At 50.4% G+C, this 26,726-nt stretch overlaps 1 protein-coding gene across 1 annotated transcript in view; it reads left to right on the top strand.

Annotated features, from left to right (window-relative positions):
- The window catches only part of TMEM108 (transmembrane protein 108), a 372,302-nt gene that overhangs the window by 341,101 nt on the left and 4,475 nt on the right, over positions 1-26,726 (top strand). The window contains exons 4-5 of the mRNA XM_079921274.1: positions 15,799-17,232; positions 26,030-26,184. Of these exons, the coding sequence (XP_079777400.1) occupies positions 15,799-17,232; positions 26,030-26,184 (1,589 nt within the window). The remainder of the gene's footprint in view (positions 1-15,798; positions 17,233-26,029; positions 26,185-26,726) is intronic.

Here is a 26,726-nt window from a genome sequence, read left to right as displayed (position 1 = left end):
TTTACAGGAAAGACTTAGATCACTATTGTCCAGTAGAAATGTGACCTACATATACAATTTTCAATTTTATACTAGCTACATTAATAAAAATGATGAAATTAATTTTAACGGTGTATTTTATTTAACCAAATATATCCAAAATATTATCATTTCAGCATGTAATCAATACCAAAATAAATATTAATGGGATAGTCTACATTTTTTGTACTCAGTTTTCAAAATTACGTATGTATTTTACACTTATAGCATGTTTCAACTTGAACTAACCACACGTGGGGTGCTCAGTAGCCACATGTAGCCAGTGGCTACCATATTGGGCGGTGTAGACTTAGAGCGTGCTTACTGTGTACTAGACAAGGCTATAAACCCTTATATATTAACTCGTTTAATCCTCGCAATCATCCTAAGAGGTAGACAGTGTTATTAATCTCATTTTACAGGTAAGGAAGCTAAGGCGCAGAGAGCTTAAGTAACTTGCCCACGGCCACTGAGCTAGAAAATGGGGACAGCGGGGCTGAAGCTTGGTAGTCTGGCTTCAGGGTCAGTTACATTTCCACAGGGCCCTCCTGCTTACCCACAATGTAGGGAGGAAACATTATCTTTGTGCGTCCCCATAACACAGATCATGCTTAGCTCTGATAGGACACCCAGTAAATGTGTGCTGAATGAATTAAATGAGACAGAGAGGAAGGTTTTGTCAAACATCCAGCCAGTAGGATCAAGTAGCCTCTAACCACCACTGTATGCAAGTGAGTGAGAGGGAATATTTTAAAATTAAATTTGAAGTTGTCTATTCTCAGGTTACTCCCAGGCTAATAGAAAGGTGTGAGAAAATACACAATGACAAGAATAAAGGTCTTACATACTGTCATTTATAATGGCATTCACGATTAGGGTGACTGAAACCAGGAAGGGGTACACTGAGAGAGACTACCCAGAATCGGTGAATCTAAAGGGGTGTCACGTGAAATGGAAAGAGTATGGTGGAGTAAGGCACAGGAAAGCGATGATAAAAAGGAAGAATCGTCATCAGCATTGATTGGATACTGTTTGCTGCAGACCTAGATCCCAGGAAACAGACTATGAGCTGCAGATTTGCATACAACATCTTTTGGAGGGCTTCCCGGGTGGCACAGTGGTTAGGAGTCTGCTTGCCAATGCAGGGGACATGGGTTCGATTCCTGGTCCGGGAGAATCCCACATGCCACAGAGCAACTGGGCCCATGTGCCACAACTACTGAGCCTGTGCTCTGGAGCCCATGAGCCACAACTACTGAAGCCAGCGAGCCACAACTACTGAGGCCCGCACGACTGGAACCCATGCTCCATGGCAGGGGAAGCCACCACAGTGGGAAACCCACGTGCAGCAACAAAGACCCAGTGGAGCCAAAAATAAATAAATTAATTAATTAATGGAAAAAAAAAAAACCACCTTTAGGAGAGTAAGGGCATGGAAAGAAGTGGGGCTGTGATGTAGTCACACCAAAGGCCTCAGCCAACCCCAAGGAGAACTCCCAAGCTGGGGTGGTCCTCCCAAATTGAGGCAAGGGGACCAGTCCTTTTAACCCCACATGAACAAGTCACTGGATACAGGTTTCCCAGGAAGGAGGTGTCACCTTGACCTGAGAGCAATTCCTAAAGAGAAACTCGGCTGTGTATCCTCAGCTGCTAACACTCCTAGCAGCGATGGAATGAAGACCTCCTTGTTGGGGGGCAGAGGAGGAATCTGGGTGGTGGACCACAGTGTTCACTATACCAACTCAGTGCAAAATCTAAAGAACCAACAAGAGAGCACCATGGTGAATGGAAGTCATGGGACAGAATCCCAACATAGCCAGCTTGTGTGGGAAACTGATGCAAGGCCATACAATTAGTGAGTTTACACATAGTTCTGTTTGGTTCCAGTGTCTGTGTTCTCTCCATACCTCTCCAGGAAAGAGGAGAGAGGTAAAGAATAGAACTTAAACACCCTTGATTACCAAGTGTCCTGTTTCTAGATCTGTAGTATTCAAACACTGTCTGTTCTAGATTCTAAAATCTGGACTACGTTTGGGGGCCACATTTCCCTGTGTGCCTTGGGTACCTGGCTTGTTGGCTGCAGTGAGGGAGAGAACAGCTAAGGAAATTTCAGTGGCAAGAAACTATCTCCCCTTCTCCCCCTGCCTAGGAGGTAGGGGCAGTTTCCTCTCTCCTACTAAGCAGGGTGTCTACAAAAGACAACATCCCAAGTGGGGCTTTGATGGCGGTCCCCACACCACCCCCAGTATTGACCTGGGGATCGGAGCCTTTGAAAGATGTACCTCAGTTTCGTTCCTGACCTTATTTTCTCGGGTTCAGATCAGAGGCAGGGTTTGAACTGTGTGCCTGGAGTGGAGCTGGACCAGAGTGGAACAGCTTTTGAGAGTCCAATGCAACATAATCACCCACTTGTCCTCTCCAAGGCCTGCTGAAGCTAGGAGTCCTTTGATAAGGTGGTGAGCTCGCTGGGAGCAAAAGTAAGCAAGTGTTACCACTAAAGGGCTTTTGCAGCTGGCAGTGTCCACTGAAAATAGAAAAAGAGAAGGAAGGTATAGAAAAACAGAAATATTATGTGTGTATCATGGGTCCCCCTTGAATGTGTGACCTTGAATAAATCCTTTAACCTCTCTGAACCTCAGTTTTAGAGAATGAGACCCACCTCGCAAAATTTAATGAGTACTAAATTAGTTTGCAGGCGTGAAATACTCACAAATATAATACGCTTAATAAATATATGTTCTTATTCGGAACATTAGCACCCTATAAAGTGGTTCCCACCTGTAGATAAACTTACCTTTTCAGAATTTGCCAGAATTTTCTCTGCCAAGATGCACTTTATTACCCATGGTGGGGAATGGGTAATGACAGCCATCTCCATGGCTGAGACCAGGATGCCAGTTTACCCAAGAAACACAAAGCCACACTCAGCCCTCAGTAGATGTTTGCTGAACATGTGAATGAAGAAATGGATGAATGGTGGAATGATAGTAAGAGGCTTGGGGTTTTCCTCCAGGAAGCCTTCCTGGGTTCCTCCAGCTTTTGTGGGTTCCCTGCTTTCCCTGCAAGCTGCTGCCCATAAAATCTGCTCTATCCAACATAGCCCTGGATTACAGCCCACCTTCCGTTCTCTACTTGTTCTGTGTTCTCATCTCATTGGCTTGATGTGGACAAGATGATTTTATTATTTTTTCCTCCAAAAACTACCTCCAAGTCCACACTGAACTATTCAGTTACCTAAATTCACAAATTTATAGTCCAAAAGAGAATAATAAAGATGTGGAGGGCGAGTAGCAAGTACCCTTATAATTATATAGGACATGGGTTGAGATTTGTTCTTTTTTATCTCATAGGGTTTTGTGAAGTTTGAGTAAGATGACATATAAAAATTTCTTAGTAGAGTGCCTGGCACATAGTATGTGCTCAATAAATGGAGATTTAGGATTAGTGACAGTATCAGTATTGGTATTGGGGAGAAGGAGGGACGAGGTAGGAGGAAAGCTTTCATCCCCAAGCATGCACAGCCTGGAGGGCTGACTTTCAGAATTCAATTGTGACATCTAACTCGTGCCCCAAACCTAAATTATACATTGTAGCATGGGCATCCTGCCTTGAAATGGGAAATTAGACAGTTTCACAAGGATGCACAACTGTGTTGCCTGAGCCGTTTTGTTCCAGGCAAACTGGAAAAGGTGGTGAACCTTTGGCAACCGAGGAGAGCAGTGCCAGCCAGCCTGCAGCCTGCCCAACAGGACCGGGGCCAGAATACCGAGCAGCCATGGGCTCAGGAGCAGCAGAGCCAGTGCCGGAGACAGCAGGCACTCTTCTTGACGTCAGCCCCTCCCCAGTCGCCCCAGCCTGCCTGCCCCTGCCCCCAGGCACCTTGCCACCGTCCCTGCTACCTCCCTGCCAGCCTCCTCTCTCCTCCTGTCCTCTTCTTTCCTCACAAACTCTTTTGTGAGGAGGGGCACGTGCTGAGAGATGATACTTCAGACTGTTAGCAAGCCCAAGAGAATGTCAGGTCGAAAGCCCCAGTGCCCTTTTTAGGTAAGTGACTCTTAGGCGTGATCAGGCCTGGACTCTTTCTTCTCCTCCTGGCTTTGGAGAATTCTGAGCTGAGTATAGGAAGATGCCCATGTGCTCAGGCAGGTACCTCAGCCTCTTTAGGCAGGACCTGGGACTCCCCAAGGCTTCCTCAGGGTCCGAGAGATCCTATTATAGTTGCTGAGGCGCCCACTGGACCAGACCCCAGGCTGTGGGGCTAAAGGCTCTGGGGGAGTTATTTTATTGGGTTTGTAGGAGCCACAGGTTCGGAGACACCATGGCTGTCTAGGGCACACCGGGCCCTCCATGGGCTGCCCTGCCAGCAGCCGCCCAATACAAGTCCTCCTGTTTGTCCTGCTTCCTTTCTGGTTTCATCCAAACCTCCCGAGAGCACACGCCTTGAGTTAGCAAGCCAAATCTGGGACTTGTCTGTAAAACCCAAATCCTGACAAATGCTCTCACACAACCCGTTAGAACTTTGGAAGGACGGTGAAGGCCGATTTGCTTAGGTAATGAGGAATGGAACTGGCAGTGGCGGGTGTGGTTGTGAGAGGGGTCGTGGCAGGGATCTGCAGGAAGCTGGTTTCATCCACCTCAACCTTCTCCTGCCTCCCTGTCTTATGGGGTTTGTGTTCATTTGGACCTATTAATGTTAATCATTAAAACAAGCAAAATGAAAACAAGATGCACACACACACACACACACACACACACACACACACACACACACAGGACTCACGTTGCTTACTGTATTCTTTTGTTGATGTTGTCTTCAAAATAAACATCTATCATTTTGTGGCAAGGATTCAGCTGCAAATACCTCAAATGCATGGAATTCTCTAAGTCTTCTTTCATCCTCACATCTTTTTCAGAAAACATTATTGTGCTTCTAGTACGAGTCAGACAGTGCACTATGTTCCGGGGCTCCAGATGCTGAAGAAGCTCACGGCCCCAGGGGACTGACCTAAATGTAGCAGAAGCTAAAGCAACAGTTTCCACCTGTTGCATCCAGCCCCTGTGTGGGGCCTCTGTGCCTCTTCGTGTCCTGTTCCCACCCCTGAAAGCACCCTGAAGTTAGGCATTATCTTCCTTACGTACAGTCGGGAGAACAAAGCTGAACTAATCTGCCTGAGGTCCCACGACTAGGAAGTTCCAGAGCCAGAATGGACCTAAATCCCACTGACCCCAGGTTCATCCCTGCCCTCCCACCACGTCCTTGGCTGAAGGGCTGTGTGGGGAGAAGGGCCACGTATGAACGGGAGCAGAGTGCCCTGGGAGCACTGGTCAGGGAGCCACCACTTCTAACTGGACGAATTGAGGAACTATGATCTCGTCAAGACAAGGTGACAGTCAGGTTGGGTTTTTGGAGATGGATACATGGTCACCCAGCAGGAAAGGGGTATGGGCAGAACTTTGATAGGTTGGGTATCCGTCTGTATCCAACACCTCATACCTTTCATGTTTAGACGGTGGGACAGTGTAGCCCCGTGGTAATGATACATAAGCTTTGATTTTCATGCAGCCTGCTTCCTTGGTCAAGAGTGTTTATATTACATGTGTGGCATGTAACATAAACTGAATCCTCAGTTGTAATTTGAACGGGTTAAAAAACTATGTGTTCAAGCTGTCAGTCTCCCTGACGATTTCACCTCCAAACTCCACACTGTGAATGAGAACACTTTAAATGGTGAGAGCCAGAGGGAACATAAACAGATGCAGCAATAGTCATTCCCCTCTCTCTAAGTGGACTCCAAAATGTGTCTGTGGGCACGTGATCTCACACCAGGGTGCTGGGAAAGTTGCCCACAAACCTCCTTCCAGGACCCACCCTCACACTGTCCCTGCTATCTGACCTCCGTGAAACTTTTTTTTAATCTCACAGTAGTTTTGAACTTACAGGAAAATTGCAAAGGTAAAGCAGAGAGCTCCTATATAGCCTGCACCCAGTTCCCTCTGTAATCAGCATCTTACATTACTAGTGTCCACTGTCACAATTAATGAGCTAGTATTGATACATTATTATTAACTGAAGTCCATACTTTATTCACATTTCCTTCATTTTTCCCCAATGTCCTTTTTCTGTTCCAGAACCTCAGCCAGGATTCCACATTATGTTTAGTTGTCATGTCTCCTTAGGTACTTTTGGCTGTGAGTTTCTCAGACTTTCCTTATTTTTGATGACCTTGATGAGGAGTACTGGTCAGCTATTTTGTGGAATGTCCCTCAATTGGGATTTTTCAGATGTTTTTCTTATGGTTAGACTGGGGATATAGGTTTGGGCAAGGAAAGCTACAGAGGTAATGTGCTATCTTTATACCCAGGGTGCATGCTATCACCATGACTTGATCACCTGGCTGAGGTAATGTCCGTCAGGTTCTCTCCTGTAAAGCAGGGAACATTTTTATGAGTCTTTTCCATTTAGTTTGGGAGAGTACAAAGCAGTCTGGACTAGTGCATTTGTGTTCTTTCGCATGATGTCAGCGAGATGTTACCTGAATATAAATGATCCTGTTATTTTATTAGAAGCTGAACTGACCTTTTCATCCATCTAATTCTGATTTTCATTGTTGTTTGGAGAAAGTCTTTGAGAGAACATCTTTGGTGTGTAGGTTTGTTCCCCTGTCACAGCTGATTTTCTTCCCTTCTAGAATGGCAGCCCCTTGAAGGAAATGGTCATGTCTTCAATATGTAGGCACCATATACCACATACATAGCATATTGAGCTCATGTCTTCAATATGTGGTCACCTTATACTAGTCTCCACCTTTATTCCATCTGTGCCCCCAGCCCACAAAGTACATGCGTGCCAGGAGCTTCATGCCACTGCTAGTATGCATTTATTCATTCCTTTCTTTAGGGGAACTTGTAGCTGTAGATTAGAGAAATCATAATGCTGTAGAAAGAGCCTAGAAGTGAGATGTTTCCCTTTCCTTGAGTCTGGGCAGGAGAGGACAGTAAGGGAACCCAGGTCAAGATCAGCCTGTTGAGCTCCAGCACTTAAAAACCCTGATGTTTAAATCCAGAACGGTCACGGAAAGAACTTTAATTTCACTTCGACAAAGATGATATTCAAGTTACTATTACTGCCTAACAAACCACCTCAAAACTTAAAACAACAGTCATCATTTTGCTCGTAAATCTTTAGTTCGGGCAGGGATCCCTTGTCTCTGCTCCACCCAGGCTCGGCTGGGGTAGCTCGAGTGGGGCTGAAGAAGGCTCACTCCCCTGGCTAGCAGGTTGCTGCTGGCTTCGTCTGGAAGTTCAGCTGGGACTGAAGGCCTGGGGCCTCAGCTCCTTTCCACAGGGGCCCCTCGGTGGACAACTCAGACTTCCTCACAGCATGGTGGCTGACTTCTGAGAGTAACACCCAAGAGCAAGGACTAGGAAGAAGTTGTACCATCTTTTATGACCTGGCCTCAGAAGTCACGTAGCATCACTTCAGCCATAGTCACAAACCCACCCAGATTCCAGCGGGTGGAACACAGACCTCACCTTTCAGTAGGAGTGTTGAAGCCACATTTAGAAAAAGAGTAAGCTGGTTGGGGTGTGTTACGGTGGTTATTTTTGGAAATACAAGCTGGCTAGTGATTGATTTAGAAGAGGTTTTTTTTCCAGTTTTATTTAGATATAATTGACATATAACATTGTATTACATCATAATGATTTGCTATGTATGTATATTGTGAAATGATCACCACAACAAGTTTAGTTAACATCAGTCACCTCACATAGGTATAAATTTTTTGTGTGATTAAAACTTTAAGATCTGCTCTCTTAGCAACTTTCAAGTATATAATAAGTATTGTGAACTGTAGGCACCATGCTGTGCATTATGCCCAGAGCTTATTTATTGTAACTGGAACTTTGTACATTTTGACCACCTTTTGACCCCCATTTCCCCCACCATCTATTCCCCACCTCTGGTAACCACCAATGTGTTCTCTGTTTCTGTGAGTTTGATTTTTATTTTAGAGTCCACATATAAGTGAGATCATATGGTATTTGCCTTTCTCTGTCTGACTTATGTCAGTTAGCATTAATGCCCTCAAGGTCCATCCATGTTGTTGAAAATGGGAGCATTTCCTTCTTTTTTGTGGCTGAGTAATATTTTTCTGTGTGTGTGTGTGTGTGTGTGTGTGTGTGTGTAATACCACATTTTCTTTATCCATTCATCCATCAGTAGAAACTTAGCTTGTTTCCATGGCTTGGCTATTGTAAATAATGCTGCAGTGAACATGGGGATGCAAATATCTCTTCAAGATAGTGATTTTTGTTTCCTTCAGAAATGTGCTCAGAAGTAGAATTGCTAAATAATATATGAGTTCTATTTTTAATTTTTTGAGAAACCTCCATCCTGGTTTCCATATTGGCTGCACCAACTTACATTTCCGCCAACAGAGCACAAGGGTTTCCTTTTCTCCACATCCTCACTAACACTTGTTATCTCTTATCTTTTTGATAACAGTCATTCTAATGGGTGTGAGGTGATATCTCATTGTGGTTTTGATTTGCATGTCTCTGATGATTAGTGATATTGAGCACCTTTTCATGTACCTGTTGGCCGTCTGGATGTCTTCTTTGGGAAAATATCTATTCAGCACCTCTACCAAGTTTTTAATCAGATTATTTGGGGGTGTTGCTAATTGAGTTGTATGAGTTCTTCTATTTTGGATATTTAGGAAGGTTTCTTATTCTTCAGCAAAGATTTGTTGTGGCTAAGGTGCTGGACTAGATATGGGGAAATATCATTGATCCAGACACAGTCTGTCCTCTGGCAGCTTAGAGTTCAGACAGGGAAACAGATATTTAGACATTTAGAGAGATGGGGTCTAGAACAGGGGTAGGCTTAGTGGTTACAGGCACAGAAGGAGGGGCTCCTAACAATGGCTTCAAGGCCCAGGAGGAGTTCTAGTTGGAAAATGCTTGTCCCAAATGGAACTGAATGACTAAGGCAGAGAAGCAAAAGCTGAGGATGAAAGGTGGTGTGGTTACCAAGTGTTTCCGCTTTGGAGGAAATTTTTGTTTTTTAATTGTGGTCATCACAGCCGTTACTATTGTTATATCATTGCCTGTCTTCATAAAGCATTCTCCTGCTCACAGAGGACATTTTCCGGGATCAAAACTTTCTCAGTACCTAGGTTCTGGAGCAGCCAGGGTCAGAGAAACCTGGGTTTAAATCCTGGTACTGCTACATGGTGGCCGTTCTGACCTTAGATGAATGACTTAACTGTATGTTAGCATGGAGATGATGGGAGGACTCACATTTGTCATTCTTCCCAAGTTCCTGCTACCAGGAGAGGACCTGTACAGTGCTTGTCTCTGTGTGCGTGTGTGTGTGAGTACACACGTGCACGAACTCACACATGCGTGCACATGTTTTTGTTAGGAAGCTGTGATCTGTCAGCCTCCCAGAATTGCGACACGAGGTGAGTTCATAGGTGTGTCTGGGGCACTCAGGCCCATCTCGCGTGGTTTTCTTACGCACATGTGTTCTAGAGATTGTATTCTGAGTAATAATTCCCAGTGGAGTCATGGACCTCATCAGCCCAACTCTGAAACCAGTGATCTCCAGACATTTCTGGAACACACCAGGTGATGGCCTCAGCTATCTCTAAGAACTAAGCAGAACCCTCTGTGCTTTAGCCCTGTGACCTGAGGCATGTCCGCAGCAGGACTTGATGGGAGGGAACATTTGGAATGTGGCTGCTTGGAAAGAGGGTAGCAGCAAAGCTATGTACCCAAAACTCCTTTTTTTCTTTGTGGAAAAAAATCTCCCTTTCATAAAGAAGGCCAAGGTCACAGGCATGAGTACCTCTTCCGAGCAGTCACCCAGCTCACCCTAAAGTCAATGATGCATATTTATTTCTGAGTGAGGGAAACCAGGCTCTTAGGCATGAGGAGGATTTTGATCTTTAAAACAAAAGGGATCACTGAAGTACAGAGGATGGAGCATCAGAATACCGGGACCACAGTGATATAAAAAGAACCCTGTGGGTTGGTGCATCATAGTGGGGCTGGCCGGGCAGTGTGTGGCCCAGGGCAAGGATTCCACTTTGTTGGGGCTCAGCCTTCTCACTGTAAAGTGAATTAGATACCAGAGAACCCTAGCGCCCCTTCCAATTAAAAGACAATAATCTTGAAATGAAAAGAGCCTGTTTCCTGGCAAGATGGTATGTTATTGCCCACATAGAAAACAGACTCCCTGATGGTCAGACTTGGTGTACATGGGTTCTCTTTCTTTTTGTCATTGAAACACTGGATGCAGAAGCTAAATTCCCAAGTATTCGATTACTTATTGATGCAAAACAAACCCCACCCAAACGTGGAGTAAGGCAGTAACAATTGTTTATTTTGTTCATGAATGTCCGGGTTGACTGGGCTCAGATAGGTGGCTCTGTCTTGGGGTCTGTGTGGTCGAGGTCCAGTAGTGGCTGGACCAGGCTCATCTCCTGGGCTCCGCCTCTCTCATGCCCAGTGCCTGGATGGGGCTGGAACAGCTGGGGCTCCTCAGGCCTTTCAGTTGCTCTTCACACGGTCTCTCCACATGCTGGCCTCGAGGTGGCTAGACTTTTTACATGGGCCTGAAGGCCCCCAAGAGAAACCTGCAGAGGCTGAATGACTTTTCTTCCCTGGCCTCAGAAACCACGTGGTGTCACTTCTTCCCCATTCTGTTCATCAAGGAGGTCACAAAGGCCAAGCTAGGTTCAGATTCCACCTCTTGGTGGGAGCAGTTTTGGAGAACTTGCAGACCCAGTTTTAAATCACCACACCAAGCATCTGGGATGGCCATGCTGACATCTTGCTTAGTGATGGGGGATGGCTTAGAAGACTTCTCAGACTCCTGTGGTTCTGTCACAGGATTTAGAGGCAATGGAAGAATATCTGGCGGTGGAAACCTAATTTAACTGGGAGGGACGCTCTACTTAGCAGATATTTTAAATCATAAGGAAAATGAGATAGGATTCTATTTATATGTGCAAGGGAAAATGTATACATGTAATAAATGTGCATGTGTGTAAGCAATTTTAAGATAAAAATTATACAATTAATTTAATTAGTTAAACAATGGTGTGCATGAAATGCCAGGATTGGAAAAAAGGAGAGAATTAAAGCAGGGATGTCCAGCTTTTGTATTGTCCTACTACAAGTTCCCCCTAGTTACTTGCAAAATAAAGTTAATTGACTAACTTGTTAAAAGAACAAAAATGTTAATATAGAGCCCTGAAATGGAGCTAGAAGAAAACAGGTAAGAGGAAAGAAAAGTCAAAAGAGCAGTAATAGAAAATCAATTCCCAAAAGATAGTGGACCATTGCTTTTGAATGTGCAGAGCAGAGCGATGAGTGAACGCAGTTGAGAGTGTGGACTCCGGGGCCTGGCTGCCAGGTTCAAATCGCAGCTCGCCGTTCCTGGCTGTGTGGAAGGAGGCAGCTTCCTGTGCCTCTCTGTGCTGCTTTTCTTCAGTTGCAGTGGGGAACTAATGATAGTACCTGCCTCATCAGGTTGTTATGAGGATTAAATGTGTCAGGACAGGCTCAGCCTTGGAGCAGCATGTGGCATGCAGGAAGCACTCAGTACAGATTAGCCATTTCTCTCTTCACCAAATCCCTCCTCGCATTTGCCAGATGCAAATATCATGCCCAATATGGACTGTGGGCAGCCAACCAAATAAACAGAAGGAGGAAGGCCTTTCCTCCCCTTGGATCCTGGGATCATGTATGCACTGGAATTCTAGGTAGGGGGAGGCCTTCCTGTGATATCAGGGCACCCATCAATCTGCAAGTTTCCACCCCCTACACTTGTCCTTATTCTGACATGCATTAAAAACATGTTCCACATTTAAAACACGTCAAGTTAGATTTTAGTTATAGTCTCTCCTATATATTTGGAATTAGAGCCTCCAGAGCCTATTATGCAAATCTATGCAAATGATATGCAAAGAGGCGGTAGCCCCAGATTGTGGGGAGGGGAGTGAGCAGGCCAGCACAAAGGGCCTGGAGTGGAAATTTGCATCTGTTAGGGTAGCCCTGTGTTGAAGGCCTTGCACAGTTATTGTGACAGTATGCGCCCTTGCATTCAGTCCTTAACCTTTTGTGCCAGAGAGGAGAGACGATTTCCATAGTGAAGGTGACAGTGGATGTTGAAGGAGGCATTTGGACAGTGCAGTGTTGTAGCAATTTTTATGATACAGATGAAGAGTTGCTCTGAAATAATGGCCATGATCCAGGCTGTGTCCCTAACCAGCTGGGTTCCTGGACAAGTCAGTTCACTCCTTCCATTGCCCCCTCTGTGAAATGAGGGGATTGAACTAAGTAAGTTACCTCTAGTGCCCTTCTCACTGTGAGAGCTAAATGTCATCCTCCAGGTGAAAGCCCTCTGCACCCAGGATGGCAGTATTCATTCATTATACCAAAGTTTTAAAGCCTAAAGAAGAAAGGGCTGGGAGGTAATTTGCCCTAACAGGCCTCCTAGAGAGAAGAATAACTTCAGGGGATGCTGGCAACTAAAAAGAGCCGCAGCAAGGGCAAACATGTTTACTTCCACTGTTAGTCTTGCAGGAAGCACTCCTGTCATATACTTCCCAGCTGGGAGGATTTTAGCCCCTGAAATGCTCGTGGTGGGAAAGTCAGGGGAATTTCTTTCCCTGAGTATTTTAAAAACCAGGATGCATTAAGCCCTCTGCCTCTAGAGGCTGCAGAAGATCTCCTGGAGGCCAAGCTGCTCCTCTCCCACCCCCGGCCTGTCCCTGGGGTCCGTCAGATCCTCTCTGAAAGCTTTGCGCTGCCCCTGACGCTACTGCCAGAAGGCGGCAGTGTCCTTGGTCTTGGGCCTTGGATTGTATGGGACACATCTGTGCTCCACCCCAGAAATCCTCTGGGCTCTTAATTTTAACTCCAGCAGCCTCCAGCCAGGCACAGGTGTGAGCTGACAGCCCCCGCCCGGGGTATCTCTGACTCAGCCACTTGGGCCTCGAGGAGGAGGCAGGAGGTGGGGTGGAGCAGTGCTGGGCCGTGGGAAGGAGAGCTGCTGGTGAGAGGCGCTCCTCTCACAGTTTGACATGCGTCTGCTCAGCTCCTCAGAGACCCCCAGTGGATCTGAGTTGCACGCTGATAAACTGCCCTGGGATTGACTTTCCCTGTTTCACTCATCTCATTCCCCCACCGCTGTCCACTACGGTCACTTCCCAAAATAAACCACCTGCACACGAGCCCCAGTGTCTGCCTCTCCTTTTTCAGGAATCGCTAAGGTATGACAGGTATATCAGTCTGGTCAGTCTGCCATACAAAGTCCCACAGGCTGCGGGGCTTAAACAACAAACAGAAAGTTTTCTCCTTCCAGTTCTGGAGACTGGAAGCCCAAGATCCAGGTGCCAGCAGGGTTGGAGTCCCCTGATGCCTCTCTTCTTGGGTTGCAGGTGGCCAACCTTTCATGTGTCCTGCCTGTGTACAGGCATTCCTGGCACCTCTGTGCCCTGAGCTCCTTTTCTTATAAGGATACCAGTCAGATTGGGTTAGGACCTACTCCGACGGCTTCATTTTGCCTTCATCAGCTCTTCAAAGGCCCTGTCTAACGTACAGTCCCATTCTGAGGTGCTAGGGTCAGGGCTTCAACATACGGATTTGAGGGGGATGTGTTCAACACTTACAGTTAACCAGGGTGCTTGTGAGCCAAACAGAGGCTTATAAGAGAATGTCCCTTAAAACCTCAGTAGTCACGACCACCAGCTCTAGGAGTAGATTGTCCCTGTGGTGCTAAAATGCCAGGAAGGAGCTGGAATAACCCTGAACCAGTCAGAGCGCAAGCACGTTGTTCCGTCCTCTTCTCCTGCCTCACTGCTGGTGGGCGACCAGGAACGCCTGGGTGTTATATACCCCTTCTGCTACTGAGGGGCTTTGAACACGTTACTTAATCTCCCTCAGCCTCAACTTCCTGCCCCATCAAGTGGTTGTGAGGGTTAAATCGAGAGGGAAAGACGGGGCCAGAGCCGGTGCTCAGCGTTAAACAGATTTTAGGATTGACCCGGAGAAGGAGAGAACACTGTTGGTGTGTGGGCTAGACTATGAATGAAAGTTTAGAGAAACTAGGTTGCTTAGGGCAAAGTGTTGGTCCTGGAAATGTGGGTGCTGCCGTCTCTGCTCAGTCTGCAGTCCCTCAGCCTCCCCCACCCACTAAGTTAGACATGCAGGGTGAGGGGACACTGGTCCTCCCCTAGTTGGAGGAGGCCTCAGTGGTGATCCTTGTTTAAAGGAGTGTCAGGAGGTTTCCTCCTCCTCTCTGCTTCCAGAAACTCACCAGGGCCCCAGATGTCTCCTGTCAGCTTTGCTGACCACCCCAGGCTCCCAGGAATCACTGCCAGGGCCCCTGCTTTGACCATTCATCCTGCTGGAATCTGGTGGGGGAGGGAGGCGACAAGAGAGTTACCAGGCAGAGGCACATCTCTACCATTGTCTGGGTGGCTAGCAGGGCTGAAGGAAGGGCATGCGAGTGACCAAGCAGGGGGCTCATATGAACAGGGCGAGTGCTCAGGACAGAATCAGGCCTTAGAGGTTTGTCAGGCGCTCCTCGGCAATACGGAGCAGCTCTTCCCAGCCTGTGTGTTGTACGGGGTGGTCAGTCTTCCCGTCTATAATCTGGATAGATCCTGTGTCTCACATTGATATGAGGTGTTATTTTTAAAGATAGGCATATGCTGTTGTGATTAATAAAATCCATGCATATTTAGAAGAGTTTTTAAATGTATAGGTTTTTGTCCTTGTGCATTTTTTCTCAGTGAACTAAAAGCATACACGCTCACCATCACGCAAAGTCCATGATTTCCTTCTAATGCTCAGAAGGGCTCCTCCTCCTCTAAAAGGCTGAACACCACCAGTGGTTTTCCACAGAGTTCAGCCTCATGAGCACATAGGACAAGCAGTTAACACGACAACAACCATACAACCAGCTGGCATTCATGGAATGCACTTCTCCTGCAGGCTCTGTGCTAAGTGCTTAATAGGCACCAGATCTGGTCACCCTCTGAACCCCTGTCCCCTCCTGCCTATCAGTCTCCGATGGCACTGAGACGTCTCTGCCTTGTTTTAGGATTGTTTGTGGATTTGTACGAGCTCACCCAGGGCCAGAGACTGCCATGTTCATTCTTGTGTCTCCAGGGTCAAGGAGGGGCTAGACCCTCCTTAATCGTTTGGTGGGTGGGCCTGAATGAACAGAGGTCTGTCGTTTGTGCCTTTGTCTAGTTCATAAGTGGAAGAGTCAGAAGAGGTGTGGCAGCTGGTCTGCTCTGCCCACCCAAGCCCCGCTCAGTGGCTCAAGGCAGCCCACACAGAGCTGCTGGTGTCCTTGTGGCTGCACTGGCCTTGACTGCTCCCTGGTGCAGAGGGCCAGCAGGCACTCAGAGGCCACAAGGCTTCTTCCATGCCCCTACCCCCAGCCTGTTGTGAGCAGCTGCCCTTGGGCGGAGGGTCATGGCATTTCAGAGCTGTTTGGGAAAGGATGGGCCTGGCTGGTTTAGCCAGCTCTGCTTCCCCTGTGGCTGGGTTCTCTCTGGGACAGGTGCTGGGTGGCACCCACCTGCTGAAGCTTCCCCACATCCCCATGGTCCTGTGTCTGATGGGTGTGGACCTCAGGGATACTCCCGATGTTTCCCTTGAGTTCCCAGGCGTTTCAGTTTCGTGGGTAAGGAAGGCCCAGGGCCAAGCTGCTCCTGGGCATTTCACCTCTCTGCTCTCTGTCTCCCTCGCAAGGCTTCCTCCTGACCTTGGCACTGACTGAAGCACTGGTATTTGCTGCCCAGGAACCATCTCCCAGGGAATCTCTTCAAGTCTTCCCCTCAGGCACCACCCCAGACACCATGGTGACAGCACCCCTCAGTTCTACCACACACTCCTCCGTGGTGGCTGCCCCCTCTTCCACGGTGGCACTGACCCCTCATCCCGATGGACCCTCCTCACAGGCTGCAGCTTCCATGGCAACGACAACGCCCCATCCAAGTGGTCACCCTCCTAAAAACGCCATCTCCACCATCATGGCGACGGCAACCACCCCCCATTCTGAAGGCCCCCTGTCCACAGGGCCACTTCCTGCTGCCGTGGCAACCACGTCCTCCCATTCAGAGGGCCACCCCCCGGGCCAGGCTGTGCCCACCATCCTGCTGACAAAGCCAAGGGATGCTACCAGCCGTCCCCTCACAGCCCCCTCCCAGGCTACCCCACGCAGGCCCCCCAGGCCCCCTGGCTCCTCCCGAAAGGGAGCCAGCAGTTCATCACACCCTGTCCTGCCTGCACCCAGCGGTCACTCCAGAAGGAAGGAAGGCCAGCGGGGACGAAATCAGAGCTCCACGCATCTGGGGCAGAAGCGGCCCCTGGGGAAGATATTTCAGATTTACAAAGGCAACTTCACAGGGTCTGTGGAGCCTGACCCCTCCACCGTCACCCCCAGGAACCCGATCTGGGGTTACTCCTTGTCTCCACAGCCCCAGATAGTGGCCGCAACCTCAGCGCCCAGCAGGACCTCGTGGGTACGACCCAACACGACCCTGGTGTCTGCGGAGGACAAGCCCGGCCTTAACAGAGCAGACCAGGGGGGTGGTCCCACCTTCACCAGCCAAGGAGGGGAGCCGGCCACCACAGCAGCCTCAGGCACCCCCGCCAGTCCACATCCTGCCCCAGTGCCTTCTCAGCACCCCCACGGTGACCCACAGGATGGCCCCAGCCACAGTGACTCCTGGCTTACTGTCACCCCTGCCACCAGCAGACCTCCATCTGCCAGCTCTGGGGTCTTCACGGCCACCATGGGGCCCATTCAGGCTGCCTTCGATGCCAGTGTCTCAGCCCCTTCCAAGGGGCTTCCTCAGGGAACATCCTCAGCCCCGCAGGCCCCGGCCCGCCCCCCCGGGGTTTCAGAAAGCACTGTTTCCCTAGCCAAGGAGGAAGCTGCGGCCACCCCTACGCCCACCATGACTGGCAGGGTGCCCAGTCCTCTCTCCACAGTGGTGTCCACAGCCACAGGAAACTTCCTCAACCGTCTGGTCCCTGCTGGGACCTGGAAGCCTGGAACAGCAGGGAACATCTCCCATGTGGCCGAAGGGGACAAACCCCAGCACAGAGCCACCATCTGCCTGAGCAAGATGGACATCGCCTGGGTGATCCTGGCCATCAGCGTGCCCATCTCCTCCTGCTGTAAGTGCCTCACCCTCTCCCTTCTCCCCCCACCCACCCACCCTAGAATCCCTTTGCCCCACACGTGGGCAGCCCCCACCAAGTGGGCTGCAAACTTCCCAGAATCCTGGGAAAGGAGGTAGTAGAACAAGAATCATGGATTATCCCCACATCTGGTCCTTGGCCGGTCAGGCCATGGCTCACATGCCCACTGATGGTAAATGCACAACTCCCAGGAGCTGTGGAGTCCAATCCGACTCTGCATGTGCAGAAAGAAACACCAAGCTGGGGAGGGGACATGGTTCCCCCAGGACCCCAGAGTTACTGAGCGGCAGGGCTGGGATGTGAGCTCCAAGCACCTGTCTTCCAGCCCAGGGCTCTTGTCGTGACACCACCCTGCCTGTTCTCTCCTGTAGCAACATGGCACCAATACACTGCAGGTTGAAAACTGGTGCTTCCAAACTTACAGGCTCTGAGTAGCAGAGCCCTCGCCTTCCTCCCCACCTCCCTTCCATCGCCCTTCCTGCTGTTCTTCTCCTCTCTCACCTCTTTTCCTCCCCCTCCTCTGTCTTCCCCTGAGAAAGAAGAAAAACTGAAGCTTTGATCTTGCAGGAGTTCTTGTAGCTAAATTGAGGCTTGAGAGTTACATGTGAATGTAGCAGTCCCTCCCCCGTGTTTGGTTTGTTCACGGGTGGTGTGAGCTGATGCTTTGTGGACCTTGTCGTTGTCTTTTGCTCTCACTGGTATGTGGGGAAGGGCTCCCCCACGCCACCAGCACCTCCTTACTGCTGCCCATCACTCCTTTAATGAAGAGTCGAGGGGATTCCCCACTGACGGCTCCATAAAGAACCTGATGCAATCACTCAGGACCCAGGGTTTCCTTTACGTCTTCCCTGAGTATTCGATTCTCAGTTCTTAGCATTCCTCTGATGGCCCCACAGGAATCCTCACTGTACCCGCCACTCCCCAACCCACACGGCCATCATCCAGGCACCCCCTCAGCCCTTCCAGGGGTGAGAAACCCCCTGTGCTACCCACTCATCAGCCCCTTCTCCTGTGACCCCTTGGGTTGTTTCCAGCTCTCCTGGGGGCCTGAAATTCACCTCTTTGTAATTCCCACTCTTTGGTCCTAACCTGTGCCCTCTGAAACCATACATGAAACAAGTCCATCCACCAACCCCTGAGATACGTGAAATGGCTCTCAAGGGCAGGTTTTCCTTTTCCAAGCTGCTTATCCCTGTTCCATCCAGTCTCTTCATAGGGCCGCCTGGCCCTGGCCCTGGCCCTGCCCCAATCTGCCCCTCTGACAGCCTCCAGTTTACGCCTGCTTCCCCAGAGGGAGCACAGCGTTGCACATGCCCTGCTGTGACAAAGGAGAGCAGGTGGCAGTTGCTCTCTTCTGGACACTTTGGTCATATCCGGGCATCCTGTCCTGCATCAGCTCCGTTGATTGTAATGCTTCGCGTCACACCATGGGCTCAGCCCAATCTCAAGGGGAACGAAGCCCCAGAAGCTTTCCACAGAGGAGGCTGTTAAGCCAGGTCTCCCAGCCTTTCCTGTTGTGGGTCGATCAAACGTCAGCACAGGAGGTGTGTGCCTTTAACATTAAGCTGATGTCTGCTTGGCACTGTACTCTGGCAAGATCCTCTTTAATCTGGAGTCTGGACTCTTTCCAGGAGCCACATCTCTCCCAGCTCCCTGTCTCCTTCTAGTTGATAAGCAAAACAAACTTTCCATGTCAGGGGTAGGCGGCCTACATCTGCTCAAGGCCCCAGTGCAGGAGAAGTGAAAATGTTTGCAGGTTGCATATTTCATTCTTTCATTAAGCAGCTGTATTGTCACTCATGGAAGCACAGAGGTATTCATAAAACTGTAATTGCCCACGTCTAAAACAGAAGAATGATAATGAGAAAATGTAGCGCTGTTAGCCAATAAATTATTAATAATGGTCATATTTGAGAAGTAATCACATTAGAGACAGCTTTCTAATTTTCCATTCTTTCCATGTGTCTAGAGGCTCTAGTTTACAAAGGGAGTTCCCATTATTTTGAATCATTCATCCTTAAAACAGACTAACCAGAGGAATAAAACAAAACAGAAAAAGCAAACATACCATACAGGTGGGGAGTAAATCATCAAGTGAAGTGATTTGCCCAGGGTCCCAGTCACACATGAGTCAGCCCAGATCTGGTGGTGGAATCCGTTTGACTCAGCACAGCATTTCCTGAGCGCCCGCTGTGTGCCAAGCACCGTTCCAGCACTAGGGACCTGGAGGTGGCTGCTGTGGCTCCCCACACCCCCGGCTGCCAGAGCCCTCTCCCCACCTGCACCCCCACGGGCCACACCCACCTGCGTTTGCAGCTCTAAAAAGACTTCTCCAGCCCTTTTGCTATGTCTGAGGTTGAGATTAGATCAGGTTTTACTGCAAAGTGGAAAACCCATGGGCTGCCTAAACCATGCATAGTAACATCAGCCAAGACAGGAGCAAGGACACAGCCTGGAACTGCACCGTGAGAATGCTTCTGGCCCTGACAGGAGCCTTCAGCTGCGGGGATAGAGCATATTACTTCATAAAGGAAGATTGCCCCTAGGAACTGCAGCCCCCGCTTCCTTTGGTGTCTGTCTTGCATTTCCACCATCCTCAGGCCACAAGGTTCCAGCCTAGCTGCCTCCACAGACAGCTCCCTGTCCTGTGGGACCATCATTGACCCTGTGAAGGTGCTGATGAGAGGGGCATTGAGAAAGGAGACATTTGTCCAGCTTGAGAACGCTGTGCTCTTTGGAAGCACAGATGAGTAACTAGCCAGGCTGCTTTCATAGCCTGGCGCCGCTCGAGTCATCAGGCAAGCAGACGTCTTCCAGGGCTAAGGGCCCTTGTATTTCAGACCTTCCCAGAAGCTACATTTATCCTAAAGCAAACTCTCCAGCCCTCAAAGAAGGGTCTCCTCCTTTGCTAGTTTTGCCAGATATTTCAGGCAATCTGTACTGGTAGCACAGTGCATGCATAGATTTCCTCATCTGGCTTTTCAGAGTAGCCCTGGCCCTGGTCCTTCTTTTCTGCATTCAGCAGAAGCCAGGCTTCAGAGGCCGGGGCTGCCAGGCAGGCTGGCAAGTCCCCAGTTTCTGGTGGAAGCAGAGGGTGATCACAGCAAGCCTCAGGCCTGCCCAAGAAGGGGTGTCACCACTTCCACCTGTCCTTCCAGATCGTGACCCCCGCACAGCGGCTGGATGTGTACTGTGCCAGGTCTGAGAAATGCTTTGTCTCCTGAGCCACGCTGGAGACAGCCACACACAGTTTCAGATGTGCTGAGAACCGAAATTGATTGGATCCAGGCCACATTTGGCTGGGTCCTGGGAGCCGTGTGGCTCCTGAGCTGGTCTCTGCTGCCACCATCAGGACACACAGCCCACCACCTCCTACTGGAAGCCTCGGCCTGGCACTGAAGGGGTCCCCGCTCTCAGCTGTCAGTGCTCTGGGTTTTCATCAGGAGGTCAGTTGTGTGGCTCTACCAGGTTCCCTGGCCTGTCCTGCACATGCCACATCCATTCTTGAGAATGTCGTCATTCAGCCTCCTTGAAAGAGATGGGGGTTATATGGGGTGAAAGCAGGAAGCGAGGCCAGCTATGCATGTTGTTCGTCATCAGTCCAAGTTGAGCTGTCCAAAGCAGAGTAGCGCCTCTCGCTGACCCTGGACCTGTGAGCGTCCACGTGCACCTTGCCCAGAGCAGGTTGGCTTCCTTCCAGATGCACAGTAAATGCCGTTGGACCATCAGCACAGTACTCAGAGATAACACATCCTTGTGCCCATATGGCTCTTGGCTATATTATCAGTTGTTCTGTGAATGTTACTGAAAGCTGAATGTATCTGTGTACCTTTTACTCACAGACCCCAATGACTTTGTAGTTATTATATTAAAAAACCTGGGTCCGAAGTGCTTTTCCAGTAAAAAGAATAGAAGAGACTAGAACAGGAAGGAAGTTTGACAAGGAGGTTGTCTCCTTGGGGCTTATGAGCCAATTGAAGGAAGTGGGGAAGCCTTTGGACAAGGCAGGCTTGTCTGGGGGTGTCCCCGAGGTTGGACCAGAGTGCCGTGGCCGCACTCTCACAGCTGTTCCCTGTGCTTCCTGACCAGCGTTCCCTGCAGGAACCTCCTGGAGCTTCCTCAGGCACATCCCTACCCACCAGGCCGGGAAGTCAATGAGCCCCCAAAACTGCTTTCCCCAGGCCCATGGCCTCTGTCCAGCCTGGTCTCCTTCTACATCCTGAGGCCTCCCCTGGCCTCCTCCCCAACCTCCAAAGCGGGGAAATGACTGTCCACAGCTGGGCTGGCACCGCTGGACTAATCCCCCTTGAGGGTCTCTGGTTTCTCATCTCCCTAATGAGGGGCCAAACTGAGATGTCAGAGCTCCCTGCCCTCTCTCACTTTCCTAACTTTAAACCCATGTGAATCACTTGAAAGGGAGCCTGGTGTGATAGGAAGCCTCGGCTTGGGAATCAGACACACCTGGACGTAACCCCAGCTCTCCAACTCGTCACCTGTGGGACTTGGACAGGTTAAGCCTTGGGCCAGTGTTTTCTCACCTGTGCAAATAGGACTAGCGTCCGCTGTGTTAATTCAGGGCCTTCAGGAGGCAGATACCAAAACAGAATTAGGCCTGCAAGAGATTTACTGGGGAAACACCTGTGCAGTCTTAAGGAAGGGGCTGGAGGAGGCAGGGAGAGCCTCAGACCGCAGTGCAGGTATGGCACCTGAGGAAGGAGAAGGGGCCAGAGGGATGGGAAGGAAGAGGCTCCCCAGCAGTGCAGTGCAGTCCTAAGGAAGTTTCTGCCAGGTGAGGGTAGTCCTCAGGCTGTTAGGGGAGTCTCCTGTCCTGCAGGAACAGGCCTGCATAGTCAGCCACGGCTGGGAGCAGCCCGGGAAGCGTGGCCTCGGCACACACGTGGTGGTGAGTCCAGGGGCCGGTGGCCGGAGCGGTCCCTCGGCTATGCCCCTGCAGTAAGAAAGCTGAGCAGGCACTCCCAGGGCTGCAGCAGCCTCCCCAAAGGCTTGCTACGTACAGCAGAGCGGATGCATCTGAGGTCCTATCACAGCATCTGCCACGGAGAGGTGCCGGATGAGGGCAGTGGTCAGAGAATGATCATATTCATCTTGTTGTCAGGATTTGCCACGCATTCTCCAGCAGGCCATGGAGAGCACTTTCATCAGGTATTTGAAAAGCAACCTCAGGGTCCTGTACGCTCTCATTTCCATTTCCCATCGCACAACAGGTCCCATCCCTAAAATGAGGCCCCTCCCAGAAACGTCAACACAGTACCTGGGCTCCATCTTCACATCAGCAACCCTCCTCCTTCCCGTCATGCATCTGACAAGCTACAGCTGATTCCCCACTGACATGCCTGGGAAGCCGAGAGAGCTTGCTTCACCCTCACTCCAGTTTCAAAACTGTAGGAAATAGGGATCTCACTGACCTCCTTGAGAGTCTTGACAGCTGCTCCCTTTGGAGAAGCAGAGCAGTTGAAGCTTTCAGTGGCATGGGAGAGGGGTGGCTCACGCCCTGTGTGTGCACGGAGCTGTGCGGTTTACGCAGTGCTTCCACCTGCCTCAGGCACGCCCCATCCAGTGCTCAGGATGAGCTAGGACAATGACCATCAACGTCAGCGTGGCAGAGACCTGGGTTCAAGCTCCAGTAATTAGCTGGGTAACCAGGATCAATTCTGTGAACCTCCGTGAACTGCAGTTGCCTCTTCTGTGAATGGGAAGAGTGCCAGCACCTTCCTCAGGCAGCTATCTTGTGGGTTAAGTCAGACTGTAGAGCACCTGGGAATAGAGTAGAGATTCCATAAGTCTGATTGTACTTTTCTTTCTGGGATGAAAGTTCAGACCCCAAAATAATGAAAGCGCTAAGCCACAGTTGGAGGCCTGGCCTTGAACCACCCAACAGCCGTGCAGTGCAATTTTTCTTTCAGGATGTCTCTTCAGGGATGATGCTGAGAGAACAAGAAGGAAACTCTTATTAATTAAGCACCAGGCAGGGCGCTCAGCATTTTGCATTCGTGATCTCTAACTCTCCTTACATCCTGATGGAGTCCGTAGTGATCAGCGTGATGAAGTGACACCTAGTGTAACTCACAGCAGAGTCAGACTTGAACCCAGGTCTTTTGGACTCCAAGCCGGTGCTCTCCCTGCAGCTGGGCTGACTTCTGGCATGTAAGCGAAATGGTGTTTGAGAGGCACCAGGAACTCCCTGATAGACATGTAATCAGACCGGGGGCACTAACAACATGGGAGGGGGAGAAAGCTAGGGACAGAACTCCCCATTCTGACCCCCAGCCCTTCCCGCTGGTCCTGCATCCTAAACAGGCCCAGGCCCCGGAGCAGGGGCAGTGTGGGCTCAAAGGGCACTGGACTGGGGCTCAGAGGACTTGGATTCTACAACCTGCGCCCACCTGGGTTAGCAAGGGGGTTCATGAAGCCTAGCCCTCTCCCTGTGGCTTAGGTTTGCCCAGCTTGAATCCCCCTGGGCTGCTTCACCATCCCAGTCCTGGAGCAGGGTGAAAAGTAGTGACCCTGAAGAATAAAGACTCCAGAAAAGGAGAGAGGGGACCTGGGGCCTCGCCCCAGTCCCACCACTCGCTGTGACCTGTGGCAAGTCAGCTGGCTGCTTTGGACCAGTCTTCTCATCTGTAGAACAAGGAGGTGAGCCCTAATCTAGCAGATTTTCAGGCTGACTCTGCAGCCTCCCTCCTCACCCCTTCCTCCTTCAGCCAGTTGAAGAAAGGGCTCTTTGGAAGGAAGGGAGGAAACCCACAAAGCTTGAAGGAATCTCTGCCAGCCGGTCTAAAATTTCTTTTTGCTCAAATATTCAGAAATCGCCTTTCTATTTTTAAAACTTTTTGTGGGGACCTGGAAAAATGGTAACCAAAGTAGAAGTCTTTTTGATCAAAGCAGATTGGCTAGAATGGAAATTTGCCCAGTCTCTTGACTTTGCCTGGAAGCCTTTTCAGGTTGAGATACCAGCAAGGCCAACAGCAGGGAAGAGCTACAGAATTCCCCAGTCAGCCCGCAGGGCTCTCAGTTCTGGGCCCTGAGGTCTCAGCCTGTGTGGATGCCAGCTTTTGCATCTTCCCCACACCCTGGCGTACACAGGCCCCCAAAGCCAGCCAAGCCTTCGGGCTGCGGTAGACAGAGATAGCCTACACTGCCCCCCGATGGCCATTGCCACCACAGTACCAGCCTTTGTGGGCCGCTCAGCATGGGCCCCCCCCCCCCACTCCCCAATGCCGATGATGGGCACCGCCAGGTTGTTGGATACAGCCCTGCCCAGCCCTGGCCGAGAGTTTCACCCACCCTGTGGGCTCTGGTGATGGGAGCCTGGGCAGGAGGTGCCCAGTCTTCATTTACCGGCTTCTCCCCAAGAAGGCTCCTGTCATCCTGGTCATTGCATCAGCTGTTCCCCTGTGTGACCCTGGACAGGCCACCCCACCTCCGACCTCGGAAGCCTTCCCTGTCAGCATGTCCAAGCCACTCTGTTCATACCTGGTTCATCAGCAACATCCAAACGTGCTGCTTCCTCCCGGGGCCCCCGAGTCTCCGAGACTGAACAGTGTGGCACATCGAGCTGTGTGGAGGCGCATGAGGCCCGCCTGTGCAGTGCGGACTCCACATCAGCGTTTGGCTTGTCTTTGTGAGGCAGAATCGTCGATGGTTGAGAGCATGGACTTGGGAGTCCAGATGTCTGGGTTTGCTCTTGGGCAAGTCACTTCACCTCTCTGAGTCTCCGTTTTCCTTTCTGTAAAATGGGGACCTCATGCAGTTACGTAGAGGATTAAATGAATTACTGTTTCTAAAGTGCTTGGAGCCCCCTGCACATAAATGCTATAAGACTGTTAGCAGCTATTTGTTTTTGACGATGATGATGAGGCCAGAGCAGCTGTTTTATCAGGGTCCAAGACCTCTGCCCAGAGATTTGCTCTGTGAACCTCTGCCCTCTGTGGAAGTCAAGGCTTATTTTGTAAAATTTCCTGGGCTCTTCCCGTCTCTCTGCCGTGCTCTCACTCTGACTGAGAACGCTCCTTATCAGTCCCATGGTGCAACGTGGTGCACGCATGCCATTCCCTGCAGCCAAGCTCCGGGGAGCCCTCCCAGCGAGAGAGCAAGGCCTTTCCTTGGAGCAAACTCACTGGGTGGCACTGCAGCATGCACAAGTATCCAAAATTGCATCCACGCCTCTTGCCCCTGAGCCTATGGAGGCAGCCTCTGAGCATCGCTCTGGCCTCACCTCCCACCTCACTCTCCCACACCCACCCCACTCCAGCCATGCGACTCTTTCCTCACACACAGGCAGCTTGTCCCCACCTCAGGCCCTTTGCACGTGCTGTTCCCTCCACCTGGGACACACTGCCCCTGTTCCACCCATGGCCAGCTTCTTCCCCAATTCCAGTCTCAGCTGTAAGGTCACTGCTCAGGCAAGCCTTTCACGATGGAGCCTCTCCCCCAGCTACCCCCTGCTGTCTCTCTCACTTTGCCACGTTTTCTTTTCTTTGAACAGTTGTCTTGTATATTGTTTGACCCCCGTGCACCCCTCCATCCACATGCTAGGCGGGAAGCTTATGAAAGCAGGGCAGTCTTGTCTTTCTCTTCTCACCCTCTCTCCCCAGCACCCTGCACAAAGCAGGTGCTCAGCATTTATAGATATTTGTTGAGCAGATGAACAAACGAATCAACGAGCAGGGCAAGTGGCTGGATGTGTAACCGTCATGGCCTGCCTGGCCCTGCTTGCCACCCTCCCGCTCTCTAACACGGACTCTCTCAACAGCCGTCTTGCTGACCGTGTGCTGCCTGCGGAAGAAGAAGAAGCCGGCCAACCCCGAGAACAGCCTGAGCTACTGGAACAACGCCATCACCATGGACTACTTCAGCAAGCACGCCGTGGAGCTTCCCAGGGAGATCCAGTCCCTTGAAACCTCTGAGGTAACGAGCCCCAAACCAGGGGCGGCCCTGGGGAGGGCTGCCGCTGTGGGAAGAGCACAGGCTCCAAAGAGAGCAGAGAAGCTGCCTGCCTGTTAGTGGCTCACTCCTCCGAGCAGCGTGGCCCCAGAGGCTGTGAGCCCGCCCAGCCCTGCCAAGTGGGCATCTGCATTAGCGAGAATCCCCGGGGGCCTTCTGCTCACGTTGAAGTTTGAGAAGAATGGTTCTTGGGACTTGGGGTTTCTGGGAACAAGTCAACGACTGTTCACTGAGGATCACTGGGGGCAGGCACTCTCTGGGGACTGTGAAGGTGAAAGCTTGCTCTCAAGGGGCCCAGGATCCAAGATTTTGGGTGAGGTACAAACCCCGACATCATTCAAAGCAAACTAGGGGGGCTACAGGGAGAGGTACAGAGCTGTGGAACCCGGTGGAGGAAAGCTTCACAGTGCAGGTGCTGGAAGGGTGAGTATTTGCCTGAATCCCCCGGCCGGCCAGTGAGAGAGCTGCACTTTGACCCAGGTCTCTCTGACTGAAGACCTCTTTCC

The sequence above is a fragment of the Stenella coeruleoalba genome (assembly GCF_951394435.1).
Source record: "Stenella coeruleoalba genome assembly, chromosome: 5".
Lineage (NCBI taxonomy): Eukaryota > Metazoa > Chordata > Mammalia > Artiodactyla > Delphinidae > Stenella > Stenella coeruleoalba.
This window is presented reverse-complemented; position numbering and strand designations above follow the sequence as displayed.